The sequence below is a fragment of the Platalea leucorodia genome (genome assembly GCF_965183815.1).
Source record: "Platalea leucorodia genome assembly, chromosome: 3".
NCBI lineage: Eukaryota > Metazoa > Chordata > Aves > Pelecaniformes > Threskiornithidae > Platalea > Platalea leucorodia.
In genome coordinates, this window is record NC_138825.1 from 40878743 (window position 1) to 40896898 (window position 18156).

The following is an 18156-nucleotide window of genomic DNA, read 5'->3' on the forward strand; positions in this document are numbered from 1 at the left end:
TCAAGAACAGTTCAGTTAAACTCAGCTACTCACCCATTAACAGACAATGCAATATATATTTTTTGTGTATTGATCACCTTCCTAGAAGTGGATAGGCACTCTTGGCCATCAGATGCCACAAGTGAATTTATCTGGAATTCAGTTTTAAACTGATGAACCCTGTCAAAGTTGCCAAGTTTCCTTTCAATAGGTTACAAGTTCTTCACACTCCCTTGCAGTTTTGCTAGTGATTAGGGTCCAGCAGCAGTTGGAAAAGGAAACACACCTGTATCTTGGCAGCTTCTCCAGCACGTCATGTCCTAGCCAATCTTCATCAGCAGTGCACACGGGGATGGCAGGCTCAGCATGCACAGCATGGCAAAACACATCCCCTTGCCAGCTGGGAGGTGAGAGGGGCAGGGCAGCACCAGCTTTGGCAGCTACAGGACAGCGCTCCAATTTACCAGTGCCCTGAACGTGCAGAGAAGTATCTATCCTGTTAAAACACGTGCACCCATCCGCGTTTCGCAAAGCCCCGAGCCGGCACCACTGGCTGCTGGCAGAGCCCACCCTCAGGGGCTGCTGCCCGCTCTGTGCCTGACCTTGGGATGTTTGGGGAACTCGCTTTGCCGGCTGGCTCACTGTGCAGCTGCCCCATGGCACCCCACAGCCAGTGTGGCTGCGAGGAGCTGCCAGTTCTGCTGACCAGAGCAACCACTGCTTTGAGCAGAGGTGCCCCCACCCCATAGAACCGCGCAGGCAGTCAGGCTGCAACCCAGCTGCTGAACTGCCCCGACAGGGAAGGAGCTTGGCAACTTTTAAATTAAACAGCCAGGTGAGTTTCTCCAGTCTGGGCCAGCACTGGGCCGTGGCACCAGCGGCACTGCCGCTGCAGCAGCGGGCACAGCACAGGTAGCAGTGGCTTCAGCTGGTGTTGCCGCTGGTACTTTACCATAGTCTCGGTCCTTCTGCTCTGCTCAGAGGAACTGGCAAGGCGCAGGCATTACAGACCCCACACGCCCCATGGCTGCTCAGTCTAGTGCAAATCCAGCCTACAGATCTGGGCTTTTGAGCAAGTTTGTAGAATATGGCACATAATATCTACAACATAACAGGCACACCCTAAGTGTTTTATACCCCAGTAGCTGTAGTTAGCAGACCAAATTGAAAACATTTTGAATTTCGTCTATTAAAAACTAGTAGCTCTTAATAATGCCTCAGACAAACCAAACTGCAGCTCCTGATGCCCATGTCAGAATATAGCCTATAGCTTACCTATAGGAAACCCTTGGATAATTTTACTGTCCTTTGAAAGTGTCTTTCAAAACCAAAGATCAGCTTGGGTGGCACTGACAAAACAAGCTGTAGGTACCAGGGGAATAACACACACAGCCAACTGTCTTTTTTTATAAAAAGTATTTTTAATAAACTGATGGATTTAAGTTTAAGATGCTAGACAACTTGTTGCCATGTACAGGTAACAAAAGTCAAAATTCTTTGAATTTTATACAAATACTATGTAGTACAGTAAACTTGAATGCAAGTTTACAAAAAATGCATCAGTGAATATTCAGCTTGTAACCAAGTTCCAACAGTGAAAATTATCATGTATCAATAGTGATCAGAATTGCATTGCAAATTTTAGAAGTAATGCAACTATGTTTTTACCAAGCGACTCTGAAGTTACTGGTGCACACTGACAGTACATTGGATTTTTTTGGCTTGCTGAACAGAAAATGGCATTTAAATAAAATTACTTTGAGTTAAAGAATATAATACGTATCAAAAGTACTATCTTACAGAAAATTAAACAAGAATGAGAAAGTAAACAGAGCAGAACCCTGAAGGAGTGATATTTTTCTACCCATTTTGATGTAAAAGACTCCACAGGTGTCCAGCTTTCTCACAGCATTTTGGAGTGTTCTAGTCCTAGCACAGTGTGGTCATTAGTAGACTAAAGTAATCCCTGCTTGGCAGTAATGCTGGTGAAAGGTAACTTGCTCTATTGCTAACAAATTGGAGTAACCACTGGCAGGGTGAACTTCTTGGAGGCATCCAGTGGAGGCTGAGTTCACAGCAGGCGACTGAAGTTACAGTATCGCTTGCCTTGATACAATACCCAACAGCCTTCAGGGTTCAGGTGTCAGTTTCCTCACAGGACTTACAAATGGATGGTTTTGAAACAAAAACAAACAAAAAATGGAGCATAAGACAGTATTTTCACCTGTACAGCTACCAATAAAACGAATGGTTTTGTTACAAACTTTCCAGTCTGCTTTATAAAAAATAGTCTTAGTTTTACTTCTAAATAAAAACTGTGCTGTGATCTGTCACGTTCTTGCATTGTACATGCTGTAGTTGTGTGTGTTAATGAAGGTGTAGAGATTTGTGACCTAGTGCTCTGGATACATCAGAAGCCTAAAAAGCTGATTTTGGTACATAAAAGTTAGGTAGCAATGAAAATTCATTCTATTTATTTTTCCTAAAACCTAGGAAAAGCTACAGTACATTGCTAGATCAGTGGCCTCAACCCTGAGCTGAAATAAAGGACCTGCCTTGGCCAAGAGACTTAGTCACATTACTACCACAGCTGCACAGCAGAGACAAAATAACCTGTCTGTGGCCTGTTGTCTTAGCTGTAAGTAGCGTGAGATTTAGTTCTGTAATGCTTGAGAGTTGACTGGAGACCACCATATTCATTTTCACTACAGGAAAAAAAGGAGAACTCAAATTCAGAGATTCAAGTGAAAAAGCACTCAACAGGGACAGTCAGTATGTCCAGCTTCTGGAGACCAAAGAGAACGTAGTTAGTGGTAGACTTGTCAGTTTTAAGCGTTTCCCAGAAGAGAGTATTAGAAGAGAGTATTAAAACATGTACCAAACTACAGTTAAAGAGACTTCTACTATTATCCCACTCTTTCCAGGAAGAGTCTCACTTGATTTTTTTCCCCCAGAACTGAGTGTCTCTCTCTCTGTACCTACACTGCATCACAAAAGATGAGTGCAAACTGAAAGACTGTCTGACAAAGGATTGAACCCAACTGCTAGCAGAAAAACTTCCGCTCTCTTCCAACACGAGTCGGAGTTGGCAATCATAAGAATTCTTACTACAATACAGCCTACTGCACCTTCCTGTAGGGTTCAATGGCACCAACTACCCATGGCTAGGAGCATTCATAACATGAAGCATTCTTGCCTCCCAAGAGGATTTTTTTCCTTTTAAACAGCAGAAACTGTAGAGTCAGTATTTCACTTAATGGAGAAACTAAACCCACCAACAGACTGAAAATAAAGCTTGTAAGAATCATTTATACTTCTAGTAATGCACACTTCTTTGTGAGCTGATCAGTTTACGGATGGTATGTTTTTTGTTAGTTTAAGGCAGCAAGTCTTTCAAAATACACCAGCTCACCTCCCTCACGTTTGTGCTACTGTATCCTTATGTGCACAAGAGAACCTCACTAATTTACACTAATGACCGGAAGAACCATTAATTTTCTTGGTAAGTGAACAAGAATAAGGCATTCCATTATATATTCTGATCACTAATTATAATTTAGCTCTAATTATAATCTACCAGCAAACATACTTCTGTGTTTTAGAAAATAATCTCTCTTACCTCCAGATATAATTATGTGTGCAGATTAGTGGGTTCTGCTGTGTAAACACGCAGGTGCATAAGCAATTTTCAGGTTTTTCTTCATTACATCTGACAAGAAAGTTAATGCCACAGACAGAGACTGTGGGAAAATAAATTAGGATTTCTCTATAATTTGTGCAGATATGCACAACTGGGCAGTAATTTATAGCTCAAAAAAAAAGGACATAAATGTTTACAAACTCAAATGAAGCAAAATCAGCAGCAGAAAGCAAGGCCATTCCCCAACCATAAATGGCTTGTATTACACCATTCCAAACTATATGAAACAAAAAAAGAATACAAGTACTAACTTTTATATACAAGTTTGAAATCAAGTAAAGCAAACAGTGAAAAATTTGTTGATGCTTCTAACATGATATTCACATGTCTAAATCCTGGTTGAAGTAGACTGTAAATACAGGCAGAACATAGGATGCAAACTACATGGCTGAGTTAAAACAAAACAAAAGGGATCGAAGTGCAGTGTAATGAGACAGAAATTTCCCTTCATATGTGCAAAAATCCACAGTTTCATTAATGTAGAGGTCATACTTCAGTAAAGGATCTTAGACAAAACCAGTCTCCCTACATCCTGGAATCTACCTGTTTACATCAGCCACTTTAAGTGCACAGTACCCTGTTCACATATATATTATTCAGCAGTTTCTGGCATTTCTCAGAAATTGAATGTTCACCTGCCTTAAATCTTGAAAACAAAGGGGAGAGTTCATCCAGGGCATCATACCACTGCTTTTGAGTTATACCAACAGTTAAATCAAACTCAAATTCTCTCTTCTTCCATGATGGCAGGAGTCCTTACAGGACTTGTAAACAGCAGTACACAATACTGTAAACAAATAATTTAAGTTCTGCTTTATACAAGATGTTAAGTTAACCCAGGTCTACCAAACAGGTGAAAATGAAAAGGGTGGCTTCACACAAAATCCTTCCCTTTTCTCCCAGCAATTCTTTTCACTACATAAATAATCCTGAGCTGAAACAGGGGTTGATGAGAGCCTTTTTTGCATATAAAAACAATGTTCTAGAGTCAGCTCTCACGTTCTGTCAGGAAGTCAATTGCTGGAGAGATTGAACTGAAGTATTTCAAACCATTTGTTACTTTGGAGGAGGACTTATAATTTGGTGTGGCGTCCAGTTCTAGACCCAGATGCTGAGCTTGCCAAGGAAGCTGATGCTGCTGCATCCTCAGCTTCCTCCAGCTCATCGTGTAGCTCCTGGCTAACGCTAGACTGGAGGGCTGCAGGAGTTAGCCACTCCTTCGGCAGACAGCTCTGGAGAAACGGTATACAAGAGCTGAAGTAGGCAAGGCGATTCACCCATCGTGGAATCTCTTTTCCACACAGAATCTAGGCGGGGAAGGGAAAAGAAAGGATTAATGTGTCTTCTGGATTCAGCAGTAACAAAACTACAGTACTGTAAATAAAAAGCAAAGGCTGTAGCAGCCTTACGATTTACATGTCACAAACGCCAGTCAAGAAGCATTCAAGTTAGCTGCGGTAAGACAACTTTCTCCATCAGTAAAAGCAGCATCCCAAGTCACACAAGGAGACTTGTTTTCCCACTGTGAGAGTTCAACACATGGTTCTACACTTTTTTGAGGAGTCCTGAAAAGCCTAATCACCTCACTCTTTCTGAATAACTTCCATAAAAGGCACAGAAATGAGTTAAGGTATGCTTTCTATTCACCGCTAATTCCTCAGAAAGAAACTGCAGGAGAAATCTCACTATTACAAAAAAGCACCCTGAAATCAAGCAGTCAAAAAGAGAGTGTCAATACTAGTTACGTGGAGTTACACATACAGCTGAGACTATTTACTGTGATGGCCTCTGATGACTTTGCACAAGACATCACTATCTTAACAGCACATAGGCCAAGCACACACACTTCGGTTCACTAGAACGAGAGAAGCTATACAATGCAAAGCTGGTTTCAACTCCCCCAAAATATATAAAGCTGCATTAAATACTTGGTTTTACTGTACATCAGTCATGAAATGGTTTTGTCATCACTACTCAAGGAGTGAGCTATTTTACTTAACTACCTCCATATTCACTTCTGGTATTACTTACTCCAGTGCAAATCTGGAGAAAATGATAGCTGATAGGAGCATTACTCTGCTGTAACTGAGCAGCATTTAACTTGTAATGATATCCCTGTTTTTATAGTCAATCTGCACACTAAATAGGACAAGACATAAAATAGAAACAACACGACCATGTGGTTGAAGAGTATGGCAAAAACCTGGCCATATAGGCCAGATTTCATACCAACCGCAGCTTTGTCAGTGTCTCACTCTACTTACTTGTACCAGCACTGCACGTGAACCATCATCTCAATAAAATTTTCCAGTACCACTGGAAGATCAAACAGTCTACACAAAACACAGGCTATACAATAAGTGTGCCATTAACTATTTTGAAAAAAAGAATTAAATTTTATGAAAGTTCACCATGGAAAAAATAGCCATCCCTTTTTTGGCGTGCTTCAATGAAATGTTAGAATAAATTCTGACAAGCATAGATTGCTAACTACTGATAAAAATCACAATTGCCATTCCCCTCTTCGTCCTGGGTTACTTGTTCCTGACCCTTTCTCTTGTGTTGATGCACATGTGAGTGATCAGGCATTCAATCATATTGGCAAACTGATCATGTCAAAATAAAGCTGAGGGGAAGAAGCAAAGCCCATTCAACTCCGCAGTGGGATACTTTGCACGACCACTCAGGTATCTACATGACCAGGACGCAGGTGCTGGCAGAGCAATAACTTGACAAAAGCCTCTCAAGCAGATGAACGTTGTCTGTGAAACTTCAATGCCTTTGTTACTCTTTAACAATAGGTCATAACTTTAAAAGTTATTTTCAGTGTGATGGCTCCGTGGGGAAATACTGATAAAAATAACACATGGTTCTATCTTCAGTAGCAATCTCTGAAGCATCTGAAATGATTTTGAAATCCTGTTAATACCTTATTTATTAAGTCTCTCAATTAGGAATGCAACCCTGCTTGAACACAAACTATGTATGACAACAAAATTTAGCATTTTTGGCAGCAAAATGTCGTGCTTTGGACATAAGCACAAACGAAACCTGAAAAACAGTGACATTTGCCCAATGTAACAGAGATATGAAGTTGGAAATTAGGCAAAACATTCCAAAGGACAGGAAGGAGATGACACTGTAGCCACCTGGGAAGCACATTTCTACAGACCTTCATGTTTGTTTGTTTACCTCAGATAAAGCTGAAGAAAAGTGATTGCAGTTTTTGTGCATTAGGTGATAAGCATTTCCTTTGAATTCTTTTCCAAGCTCTTCTACTATTTTTTCTATGTCATCTTCCATAAAGTCAGTACTGCCTAGAACCACAGCCTCTCTAGAAGAGAAACAGAGAGAGTAGAAGGTGATCAGGCTTCCATGATATAGGTGGATTACTGTTCATACACTGCTCAAAAATCACCCCACTGTGGGTGGTGAGATCTGCCCTCCTAGAATAATACAGATTCTTGCTATTCCATTTTACAGCACCACTTTCATCTTTATCATGAGAGATTATTTCCTTGCCGATCGTTCACCTGTAGCTCACTTAAGTTCTTTGCAACTTAACTCTGACAAACACTAGATGCAATTTTCCCCTCATCTCCAAAGGATATTGTTTCTAAGAGACAGCTGAGAACAGATAAGAGTTTGTAATGCAGGGAAGGGTCAAGGCAATCACACTGAGAAAGTGGAAAAGAGACATGGGGAAACCTTGAAGAGCAACATTTTTCAGTTTTTTCTTTGAATAAAAATTTCACTACCTTGAAAAAGTTACCCCTTTGTATATACTGTATGAATAACAAAAGCTAGCCACAAGTCCACATAATTTGTACGCATTTAAGGAATGTAATGGTATGCTAAAAATAACGTTCTTTGCTGTAGACACTTCACTGTCTCATCACCTCCGTCGATCTTTCATTTTTAAGTAAACACAACACACTAATTTCTCAGAAAGTCGGAAATCCTGTAGTATCTTCAAAACATCTGTCCTCAAAAATAAATGCAACGAGTTGTCTTTTTAATATGCCTTCTCAAAAGCAAGAAAATAGGTATCTTTCTTACTTAAATTTAAATGTTTCTCCTAGCTCAGAAGCATTTCCTGGTGAAATTTCAAATATTCCAGAAAAAGGGTATGGATGACCACCATAGGCAAATTCTGAAAGACAAAGCTCAGATTTAACAAAAACAGCATATGGCAACAGTAAAGAAGAGCAGACCTTGCTGACTGGAAGATCACATCACAAGAATCTAAAGCTAGAAACCAGACATCTTATTTACATAGGTAAAAAATGCAAGGAGCTGGAAATGAATAGTTTTGTTAGTTACTAGTTGACCTAAGTAAAAACCGACAGGAAATTTCTTACATTAATGTACAGGTTTAACTTGAATAACTTTACAGTAATTATATATTGTTTTCATTGTACAAGTGAGGATTTACAAGTTAAATTGTAAATCCTGCCAATGTTCTTTATATATGCTTGTCTTTAAAAGTCCCCTTACATACTTACAGATTAGGGATCCTCAAAGGTCTGACGGCACTTCTATTCAGTGCGCACCACAGCTGTAAGTGTGGCAGCAAGTAGTGGCCTAATAGGTTTTTTTAATTTCTTGATTTGCAAGAGTTCAGCTGTCCCAAGTTCTTTACTATAACAAGAAAGTAAACCAGTGCATGCATCTGAAGCCTGCACATAGGATCTGTTGGCATAAGCACTTACAGTACATGAAAATATCATGGTGTGCTTTAGCTTCCTTCTGTGTCTGCACGATAACACAGCATGCCACACCCAGAGTGCAATAAAAAGCTTTAAGCATGACTTCACGCTTCCTTTCCTCAAAACTCCTAACACATCACCCAAGTCTAGCAATCAGTTTTGTGGATAATCTTTTTTACAACAGGTTAATAAATAAAGTTTGATGTACTTTGAAAAATGCAAGTCATTGTTCTAGCAGGCGTATGACCCGCTCTATGAGAAAGCTGTTACAATCTGAACGGGAAGGGAGGCACATGTATTTGGCACAGCTCAAGAACTGGGTTTCAGGCACAGCACTATTAAGGGTCAGGTCTTTCTGGTCTGGATTAAAAGAATCCAAAGAAGTTTTAACAATAAGCATTGTATTTTGTCAGTTTGTTGCTTTGATAACACTCACAAACCCAGTTACAATGTGACCATTATAGTAGCTGAAACATTTATGGTTTAAGATAACTTTGCGCAATGTGGTCTTTGGATCGCATGCCACACCTTTTGCTGCTTCCCTCGCCTTCAAACACATTCCGAAAAAAGAAGTGAGACAGATTTTTCTTCTTTAAATGGACTACTTTTAGCAACACCATCACCTCAGAGCGTCATCATACTGCTAGGCAGTAACACCTCAGACCTAAGCCTGTGCTACAGCACGCTCAGAAACACCTTCTGGCAGCAATGGGGATTCAAAGTGGCCTGAACAGATCAGGAAGCTGCACCCCCAAAGTACAACCAGTTTAGCAAAATCAGTATGTATTGCTGCATTTACCACAAGTGTATCTTTTGTAAACAGTATGCATGAGATGCCTTTTAAAGAAACTGTCTCTTTAAAACAAACCAACCTACCAATAAGGGATAGACAGTTTTTCCTGAGCATCATGCACTTTTAGGTGCCTGTCTGCACCACACTATTGTTTCTGTAGTTAAAAATTAACTCCCTGCACTAAGTGCTGACAGAATACTGAGGAAACATGATTCAACCATGCTTACACGAAGCATACATTTGTTTTAACAACAGGTATTTCAAAACCTAAAATAAAGTTTTCTATGCCTAGCTGAATAAATTGCACACTTCTCCGTAGTTGCATAGCTTTATACAAGAATGCAAGATGACTACCAGATTATTCGTATCCAAGGTTTTGTCCAGAGGCAGAAGAGATGAGAACTTTAAGAGAAAACTCATGAACAGGTTTCAGGAGCCAGACTTCCCTCACTACCTGAAAAATGTTTTTTAAATAATAGCATTACCAGAAGAGAGATTAAGTTATCTTTTTCTTGTACGTACCTCGGCCATACACCTCTATACCTGAATGGAACACTCCAATTCCAAGGGAAGAAGTATATTCATTCATCCAATACTAAAAGGAAAGAAGAAAACAAAAAAGACTCTAGTTAGTTTCCAGTACAGATTTGTCTTCTGATAGCAGGCTGACATGTATTTGTCCCCCACATCAAAAGCATAAAACCCTACCACAAAGTGAAACTGCACAATCCATTTTAAGGGAAGAGAACATGCCGGTAAAATTCACCAACTGTACACAGTGAATTAATTCCATTAGCTTCTACTCCAGTGTTTTAGTGCTGTCAATGTCAGTCAACCGAGGAGACCATACCTGGGAGAAATCCAGATCAACTTTCGATTTGTCAACAAGTTTCAGCTTGTAAAGTTTTCCGTTAGGTGGAATACATTCTAGAATCAACAGCAGTAATTTTGTAGGAGCACTTTTTTTTTTTTTTAAATAACATCAGAATGTAGGACTGTAATGTACACACCCCAACTATCACTTATAGCAATGACCACGCTCTTGCTTATGACCAGATGAGCACAGGACACACTCAGAGATAGGTAAGATGGACTGAAATTACCTTAGTATATTTTGTCTTTGAATACTCAACTGGTGGTCACCATACAAGAGACTAAGCTCTCTCCAGACTCCTGATGTATGTGTCTCCATACATCAGGTGTAAGTCTTTTGCATAGGTCTAACACCTGTTTCCAATACATCACTTCTATTGTAGCCAACAGATAATAGCTGCATTTCAAAAGGAAACCAGGAAGTGATAATTAAAAAAAAAAAGGGGGGGGGGGGGGGAGGGAAAGAAAAACTCTTTCCCTTAGTGCTTTCTCTTTTCTTTTTCAAAAGCAGCAGCGAGTACCTATCAGGAGCTAACTATTACCCTCAACACCTTAAAGATGCACAGAGTTCTGGAAAGGGAAAACCTCAAAATTACTGTCTTTCCTTGGCTACATCACCACCCTCAAAATATCAGTGTCCAAGCAGTAAAAATTTTCACATAATTTAAAAAGGAACGTCAAACAAAGGCTGGAGGAAAAAAAAAAAAAAAAGCCTCAGCTGTGTCCTTAAAACTGAAACTGCCTAGCAAGAAAAACATCTCAAAAATACAAGGAAAACATTATTTTGTCAGTTACTGCAGTAGCAGGATTTTTCCTCCCAGGTCATCTGGTCCCAAAGGGCACCCCTGCGAGCTTCTACAAAGCAGACTTCAAAAAGTCAGGTGGCAGGCAGGATAGAGACTGAGGTAGGACCCCCAGCAAGTGAATATTTGTTTAGCAAACAGGAAGAAAAAGAATCTACCTTCTTTACACAACCTGTTGACATAATAAGTGCTTTCTGATGTGAAGTCACTATTAAAACAGCACAACTGATAATAAAAACGTAAAAGGTTACAGGTGTCACGCTTTGTTAAGATATGCTAGCTGGCCTTAGTACATAATTTACAGGGCTATTAGAAACATTATGGCGTATAATGTGCATTTCTGAAAGCCATTTTCTCCCAATAAAAACGATATACTAAACTTAGGGCTGAGAAGCTACTTATGAAAATCAAAACAAGTTAAATGGCAAAAAGAGCAAGTCAGGCCAAAAGTTACAAATTTTCAGGCACTAGATATGTATGTATTAGGCTTTTACAGTCATCCTTATTCTAAGTATCATCAAACCTAAAATAAATGGTCCCTCATATTCAATTACTAGCAGTTGCCAAACATCAGCACATCACTTTTCCAGCTGAAAATTCACAATTGTGCTAGCTGACACAGGACGGAAATGACTATCTGGATAACGAGATGCTGAGGATTTGATGTTCTCTTCTTTAGACAAGCCAGTTGTGGGAAATTTTGTTGACATGAATTAACAGAAGACAGATTTTGCTCCTTATATTTACTTAAAGCTAAGGATCATTGAGGTCTGTGGATAAATTTCGCTTAAGACTAAACTTTACACTTTGCTTTAATTTCTGGCTTTGTTAATGCATTGTGATGTTAGCTAGCGGGGTATGGATGATTGTACTAAATCAACACCTATTTAAAGGTCTATTTAAAGTTCTTTCCTTCCTCCCCCCAGAAGAGAGCAGACCTAGTCCAGACTTTTCAGATCAAACCACATCCAGAAATATACTGGGTTAGATCTAGTCTGTATAGAAAGACATACTACAGGGAGAAAACAAGAAGAGTGGAAGGAAGGAGAATGACGTTAAGACTACCCGACTAACTTAATGGGTTTGTGAGCATAAAAAAATGGATTCTGTTCATTAAAGTGAAATCAAAGCCCCTGGGAAAATGGAAGAGCTACTTAAACATAAACCTGTTTCAGTTCTGAAGCCAGTTCTATCCCACACTTTACCAGCTGACCACTTCAAAATAGTTTTAGATTTATATTTATAGTCAAAATCGTAGGCACATTCAACAGACAGTTTGTCAGAGCAGGAAGAGAGTATGTTTGCCTAATGAGAAGGTGTATCCAAATGAACCTAATCCAGAACTGAGCTAGACAGGGTCCTTGGTGCTCTAGCCTTTCCTCTGCTGGACACTCATTCTGCCAGAAAGCTCTGGGTCCAGCCTCTGAATTTCAAATAATCTACACATCACATACAGATCAGACCTATTAATGCCAGGCAAGGTTATCGCTGCTGTCTGAAAATGGAACAAAAGTAACGCAAGATATCCCATAAGCAGTGGAAGTAATAAAGCCTAGTTTGACACTAGGCAGAAAAAGAGAAAAATTATTCACGCTCCTCCCCTCCCGCAACCCTGTGAAACCTAATGCAAGGTATAGGGAGAGGACAGAAAAGCAGGTCACCAGCCCTCCTCATCGATCCGTACAGAAGCAGACGACCGGTGTGGAAAGCTGCTCTAACAAGGTGTTCGGCAAGTCCAGTGCTATTCAAGTATGGCACTCCTTCCTACTGGTGCCACCTAAATACACAGGGCTCACTAGACTACAAAAACTGAGCAGTGGTGGCAAATTAAACAAATGTTAGCAGCTTTGGAAGAAGTGCCTAAAGCAAGCCGGCACTTCACTTAATATTTCCAGTAAGAACAGAGTAGGTTAATTGAAGATAAAAGAATTTCAATAAGGCAGAAATACTTTCCCCCTAGGAACAGTAATTATATCTAATTATTACTTAATCTAGATCAGCTATTGGAAGGTTGGTCACATTTTCTCATTGAACAAAATGCCTTATCTCACTGAAGAAAGAAATGCAGGACAAATGCAGCTTAAAGTACACTGAATTTGGCTACAGCTGAAACAATTATATACGACTTACAAAATAAAGATTGTAAATTAAGCAACATATACATATATATATAGCTCGCTGCTTCAGTAACATGCCGTAAGTTCTGGAATCCCAAACTGATCCCAAAAGCTACATCCTTGCTTCCATTACACAAACTGGATTCCCTTCATTTAGCCTGATATGAATTTTGCCATAGTAGAACGTATAGAAGAAGCACAATCCCATATCCTCAATATTTTGCAATAAGTCAGACTTGTAAAACAGGAATTCATGTTTAATGCAACTATCAGAATGAAAATATTAGAGAAGTATTTTTCTGTGTGCACAATAAAGTCATGTCACTGAAATGAAAGAAAAACACTAATCCCAGTGCTTCAAAAATATCTTCATTACTTTCTTCAGAGCTTTCATTTATGTTAATACTTCAGATTGTTATAGCCTTATTTGACAAGGGAAAAAAACAGGATGCTGCTTTGGGCACAAAAAAAGCTTGACTCCTAAAAATAGCAGTTAGTTTAAATGAAACTATAAAGTACTCCAGTTCTCAAAACGCAATATATCAAAGTCTTCACCCTACCCTTTTAATGATCATATAAGATTTTCAAAGGCATGAACTGCAGCACGTAAATATGCCCTTAAGCTTCCCTCCCTCCGTAAAGTTACCAGTACTTGAAAGTTCGCTTTCTTGTACAACACACCCCCCCTCCTCGCCCTTTGGTTTTATCAAAGATTTTCGCTTTTTCAAGCGCGAAGGACAGTAGAAGGGTATATGCTGCAAAACCAACCGACTCAGTGCTGTGAGGAGTTTCAACAGTAGCAAGGTCACCTAATATTCCCCTGCACACCTAAGCAGCGGTCTGGGAAATGAAGCTACAGTTAGCACTCAGGCTAAAATAGAGCTGTTCATACGACTGCTGCAATTATAGCAGTGTTGATTCTGTCAACCAGGTGACTAACAGTGGTCTCTTGTTCCGAAAGAGAAACAAAAAACCCTGATCCCAAACCTAAACTACAAAAAACCCCAAACCCACCTCCAAGTGACACGAAACGTCAGAAGCAAACAGTAAACCTGCTAGTGCCTCAACACACAGTTGGCGGGATTTGATGAATAAGCAGAACTTCAGAATAGCCTTTATGAAGGGCTCTTCCCTTCCCGCCCCCGCTCTTAGTGCCCCAAACAATGCAGTATCATTGATTTCAGCAGGCTGTCTACATGCAGTAATGTAACTGCTATGCAACATGGAAGTGAGGCTTTAGTTTAAGCTCCTTCTTCAAACAGGTTTAAAATGGACTGAGATATCGTTTAGCGAAAGAGTTCGAGGGAGGATTTATATTGACAGTGTCTTTCAGACACTGTGGGAACCTCAGTTTTTCTTCCCAGTTTAAAGGAAATCTGTTTCTCTAATGGTCAAATAATGTAGACATTGTTATAAAACATCAAACAGAGCTGAAGTAGGATATAGAAATATTCTGCTTAGTGGTGTCAGCTTACGCTATGTATAATTTGTGGCGATGTACAGCTTCAACAAATACCACAACTGCAGACCAACGCACAAAAAGCCACCCCTACACATGATCAAACATCTGCAAATAAATGTGCTTGCTTGCTTCTTTTGGAGAGTAAGTTCCTTCCACAGATGGTGGCCTTAGAGACTATGCTACTTCTTGATGTAGGCAGAGCCCCGCTAATCGCAACAGGACAACCATCAGTCCCCAGCACGTCCTAAGGAAAAGTACGACGCTAGTTTTTATGAGCACAACCTTCCTGTTGCTTTTTTCTCCCTTCCCTCCTGTCAACTGTCAGTCAGCCTTCCTAGGACGGCTGGAGTAAAGCTGATCACAGCAATTCAACTCTGGAGGAAAAAGAAAGGAGGATATGGGTTGCAGCAAAGAAATCTCAGGAGTAAGAGGTGAAGGAGAACCATGTGAATGAAAGAGTCGACTATCACAAGAGAAAAAGAAAAGGCATGCTGAAGTCACACCCCACCAATGCTGTCATCACAGCGAGAATGGAGTTTCTCACAGAGGCCGTGGCATTACTTTCCAGGCAGGCACTTACAGAGGAGACAGCCCATTCTGTTAGGTTTTCACAGCCTGCCTGTGAACTGGGCCCAGGCAACACTTAGCACAGCTAAGCAAATCTTCGTGAGAACACTGAGTCTTCCATCTTAGCGAGTCAGAATTGCGTCAAGCCTTGAAGTCAAAGATACTACCTTATGTAAGAGTCCTGAAACTGAAATCCCACCTCTTTCTCTCTACCAGTATTTATGGTTTTACATATATTAACTATCTCTTTTCATGCTAAAAGAGCTTCTCCAATGTATATTTTTGATTTGTAGTCCAGAGAAAAGTCATACGTATGCATGCGACAGAGCATCCTTCCCTCCTTAAGTCTAGTATAAAAAACGCACACTGACTTTTTGTCATATCAGGATCATGTATGAGCTCAACCAGCTGAGCAAAGACACCCCACCCCCAAAAATCACAGTGGATAGACTGCTCCTGTCTCCAGTCTCCCCTCATTCTCTACAATGAAGGAAAAGCAAAGTAGAAGTAACAGGTTATATTTGCTGGAGACAGAACTCAGACACAGGGGTGGGGAGGAAATCCTTTGACAGGGACATTGATTTCTAGAGTAAGTATTAGGGTGAAAGAAAATAATGACAAGAATCAGGCTAGTTCATATAATCTCATATATAATTTTCATTTCAAGCCAGATAGCTCCCTATTGATTGCTCTTAAATATTCTAGCAGTAGAGCCTGAGTATTCCCAAGCAAACAAGCTGCATTTTCTCTCTGCCAGCAGTCACTGACTCTACACTTACACACCTTCATCCTTTTAACACACCAGAAATTCACTTTAAAATGGTGGTGGTAGGAAAACCTATCCAAAATAAGCTAAGCAATGCCAACGATGTTACCTGAAGCTAGCTGTCAGTCTTACTGTCCCACTATCAGTGGACTCAAAACAGGGTCAGAGAACTAATGCTACTTGTTCTCATTCCCAGCGATTGAAACGCATTAACGGATAATATTTTCTTAATATTACTTATCTGCACCTCCTGTTCTATGCAGGTACTAACACCTCATTTGTCACCATGGCATTTGAGCAGCTTCCAGCTGAACCTAAGACAACACAGCAGTTGCTGCAGGTGTCACAGAAAGATTACCCAGAAGGGCGAGCTCAGGGGACTGCAAACCGAGCTGGAGCAATTCCCTTATTTCTACCAAGTTGCAGCCACACCAAAACCGTTCAAAAATTCTGGTCTAGAAAAGAAACGTTACTGGCACAGTGCTAAAAGGCTGTTATCCCTGCAGAGGCGGTGGTTATCCCCAGCTAGCATCCCGCTGGTACATCAGCCACTTCTGCGGTTTTCGGGAGCAGGAAGGTTAGGGCCACCCCGCTGCTGAGCCCGGGGGCAGCGCCAGAGAAGGAGCGCACTCGGGGACACGCACGCCTCGCTACTCATTCACGGCAGGGGAAGTTTCCCCTGCGACAGGGAGCGGCTCTCCCCGGCGCTGGGAGACCGGGCCCGCCGCCACAGCAAACTTTTGCTGCAGGCCAGAGGGGAGCTGCACAAACTGACGGGCCTCATCGCCCCCCGCCCCCGGTTCGCCATTCCTCCCGCGCCGCCGCCCCCACGGCGGGAGCCCCCGGAGCCCGCTCCGGCGGGGACAGGCAGGGGAAGGGCCGGAAAAGTTTCCCCGCTGCCCCCGGGCCCCGCCACCCGCAGGACGCTCCGCGCCGCAGGCCCCCGCCGCCCTCCCGGGAGGGGGCCGGCGCCCCCGCCCGCGCCCGCCGCCACAGGTGCGGGGCCGCGCCGCCTCCAGCGGCCCCGGGCCGGGCCCGGCCGCCGCGGCGGGGCCCCGGCGCCGGGCCGGGCGCTCACCATGTCGTAGACGTTGAGGATCACCAGCTGGTTCGCCATCGCCGGCGGCCCGCGGGCGCCCCCCGCCCGCTCGGTCGCTCCCGCTGCGGCGGCGCCGCTCAGGCCGGCGGCGGGGCGCTGGGGACCCCCGGGGGTCGCTTCCTCCTCGTCCTGCCTGTTGCTGCGGGGCGGGGGGGGGCGGCGGGCACCATGGAGGCGCCGCCGCGGAGGGACGGGGCCTCGCCCCCGGGAGAGGCGCTCAGCCCGCGGCCGGCGGCGGGGGCCGGGCGGCGCGGGGGGGAACGGGCGCGGGCCCCACCCCGGTGGCGATGGCGGTGCCGGCGGGAGGGGAGAGGAGAGGAGGAAAGGGAGGGAGGAGGCGAGGCGGTCAGGGCGCGGACGGGGGAGAGCCGCAGGCAGCGGCCGGCGCCCTGCCTGCCGCCGGGGCCGGGGTCCGGCCGGGCAGCCCCTCCGACGGGCGCAAAATGGAGCCGCTGGAGCCCGCCCCCATCGCCCGCGAGGAGCTGGACGGCGGGGACTACAGCTCCCGGCGCGCCGCGCGGCGCCGGGGACTACGGCTCCCGGCCTGCCAAGCGCCGCGCCCCGGCGGCCGTCGGGGCCGCCCCCGGCCCGGCCCGGCCCGCACCGGCGCAGGCGACCGCTGCGTGGGACGGGGTCCGGCTCGCGTGGCCGTGGGCCGGGCGCTGCGCCGTGGCTTTTGCCGTCCCGTCCGGGTGGGTGCGGTGCCGGCAGTCCCGCTGCGGGCTGCCCAGCCGGCGCTGAGGCCCGCGGGGCGGGCACTAGGCCCAGGCCGGGCCCGGGCGCGGGCAGAGCCGCACCCGCGGCCGGACAGGCGCCGCCGCGCTTACACGCCGCCGGGCTGTGTCAGGCTGCCCTGGTCTGCGGTGTCGGCCGTAAGGCACGCGTAGGTTAAGGCGCTTAGTTGCAGCGGCGGGAGGTCTGTGTGCGGGCCGGGTGGGGAGCATCCCCCAGCGCCGCCATTTCACGTCTCTCCAGTGGCGAACGGGAGCTGGAGCTAGCTTTACAGGAGTAACGTTTGAGCCTTTTGGACTTGCAGACAACCCACATGTGGGCACTAGTGAATGCACGGCCGCTTCTAAGGCTGCAAACACCTTCAATAGTACTTGTCACATAATCTGGTGGTAAGGTAGCCTTAACCTTAACCTTGTCAAGCAGGAGCAAAACAAAATTCCAGCTGGTAAAAGTGTGAACAGGAGAAAAGATGCTTTTTGTCTTCCGGCAGATTAAATTTTATAAAGGCAACTACTGCCTGTTTATAGCACTTTAAAAAAGGTGCAGTTCACAACGG

At 43.6% G+C, this 18156-nt stretch overlaps 1 protein-coding gene across 1 annotated transcript; it reads right to left on the reverse strand.

Moving 5' to 3' along the window:
• Positions 1-1396: 1396 nt before the first annotated feature.
• DESI2 (desumoylating isopeptidase 2) lies at positions 1397-17321 on the reverse strand. Its single transcript, XM_082306401.1, has 5 exons — positions 16848-17321; positions 9704-9776; positions 7739-7832; positions 6872-7013; positions 1397-4986 (listed from the first exon to the last, which is right to left on the reverse strand). Exons 1-5 carry the CDS (start codon positions 16884-16886, stop codon positions 4753-4755), a joined length of 582 nt encoding a protein of 193 aa, XP_082162527.1. The 5' UTR covers positions 16887-17321; the 3' UTR covers positions 1397-4752.
• Between the last annotated feature and the right edge of the window lie 835 nt (positions 17322-18156).

Coding starts and splice junctions, on each gene's coding strand:
- DESI2 (XM_082306401.1), bottom strand. CDS start 16,886: ATGGCGAACCAGCTGGTGATCCTCAACGTCTACGACATG. Junction 7,833..9,703: donor TATAGAGGTGTATGGCCGAG/GTACGTACAAGA, acceptor TTTGTCTTTCAG/AATTTGCCTATGGTGGTCAT. Junction 4,987..6,871: donor TTTCTTCAGCTTTATCTGAG/GTAAACAAACAA, acceptor TTCCCCGCCTAG/ATTCTGTGTGGAAAAGAGAT.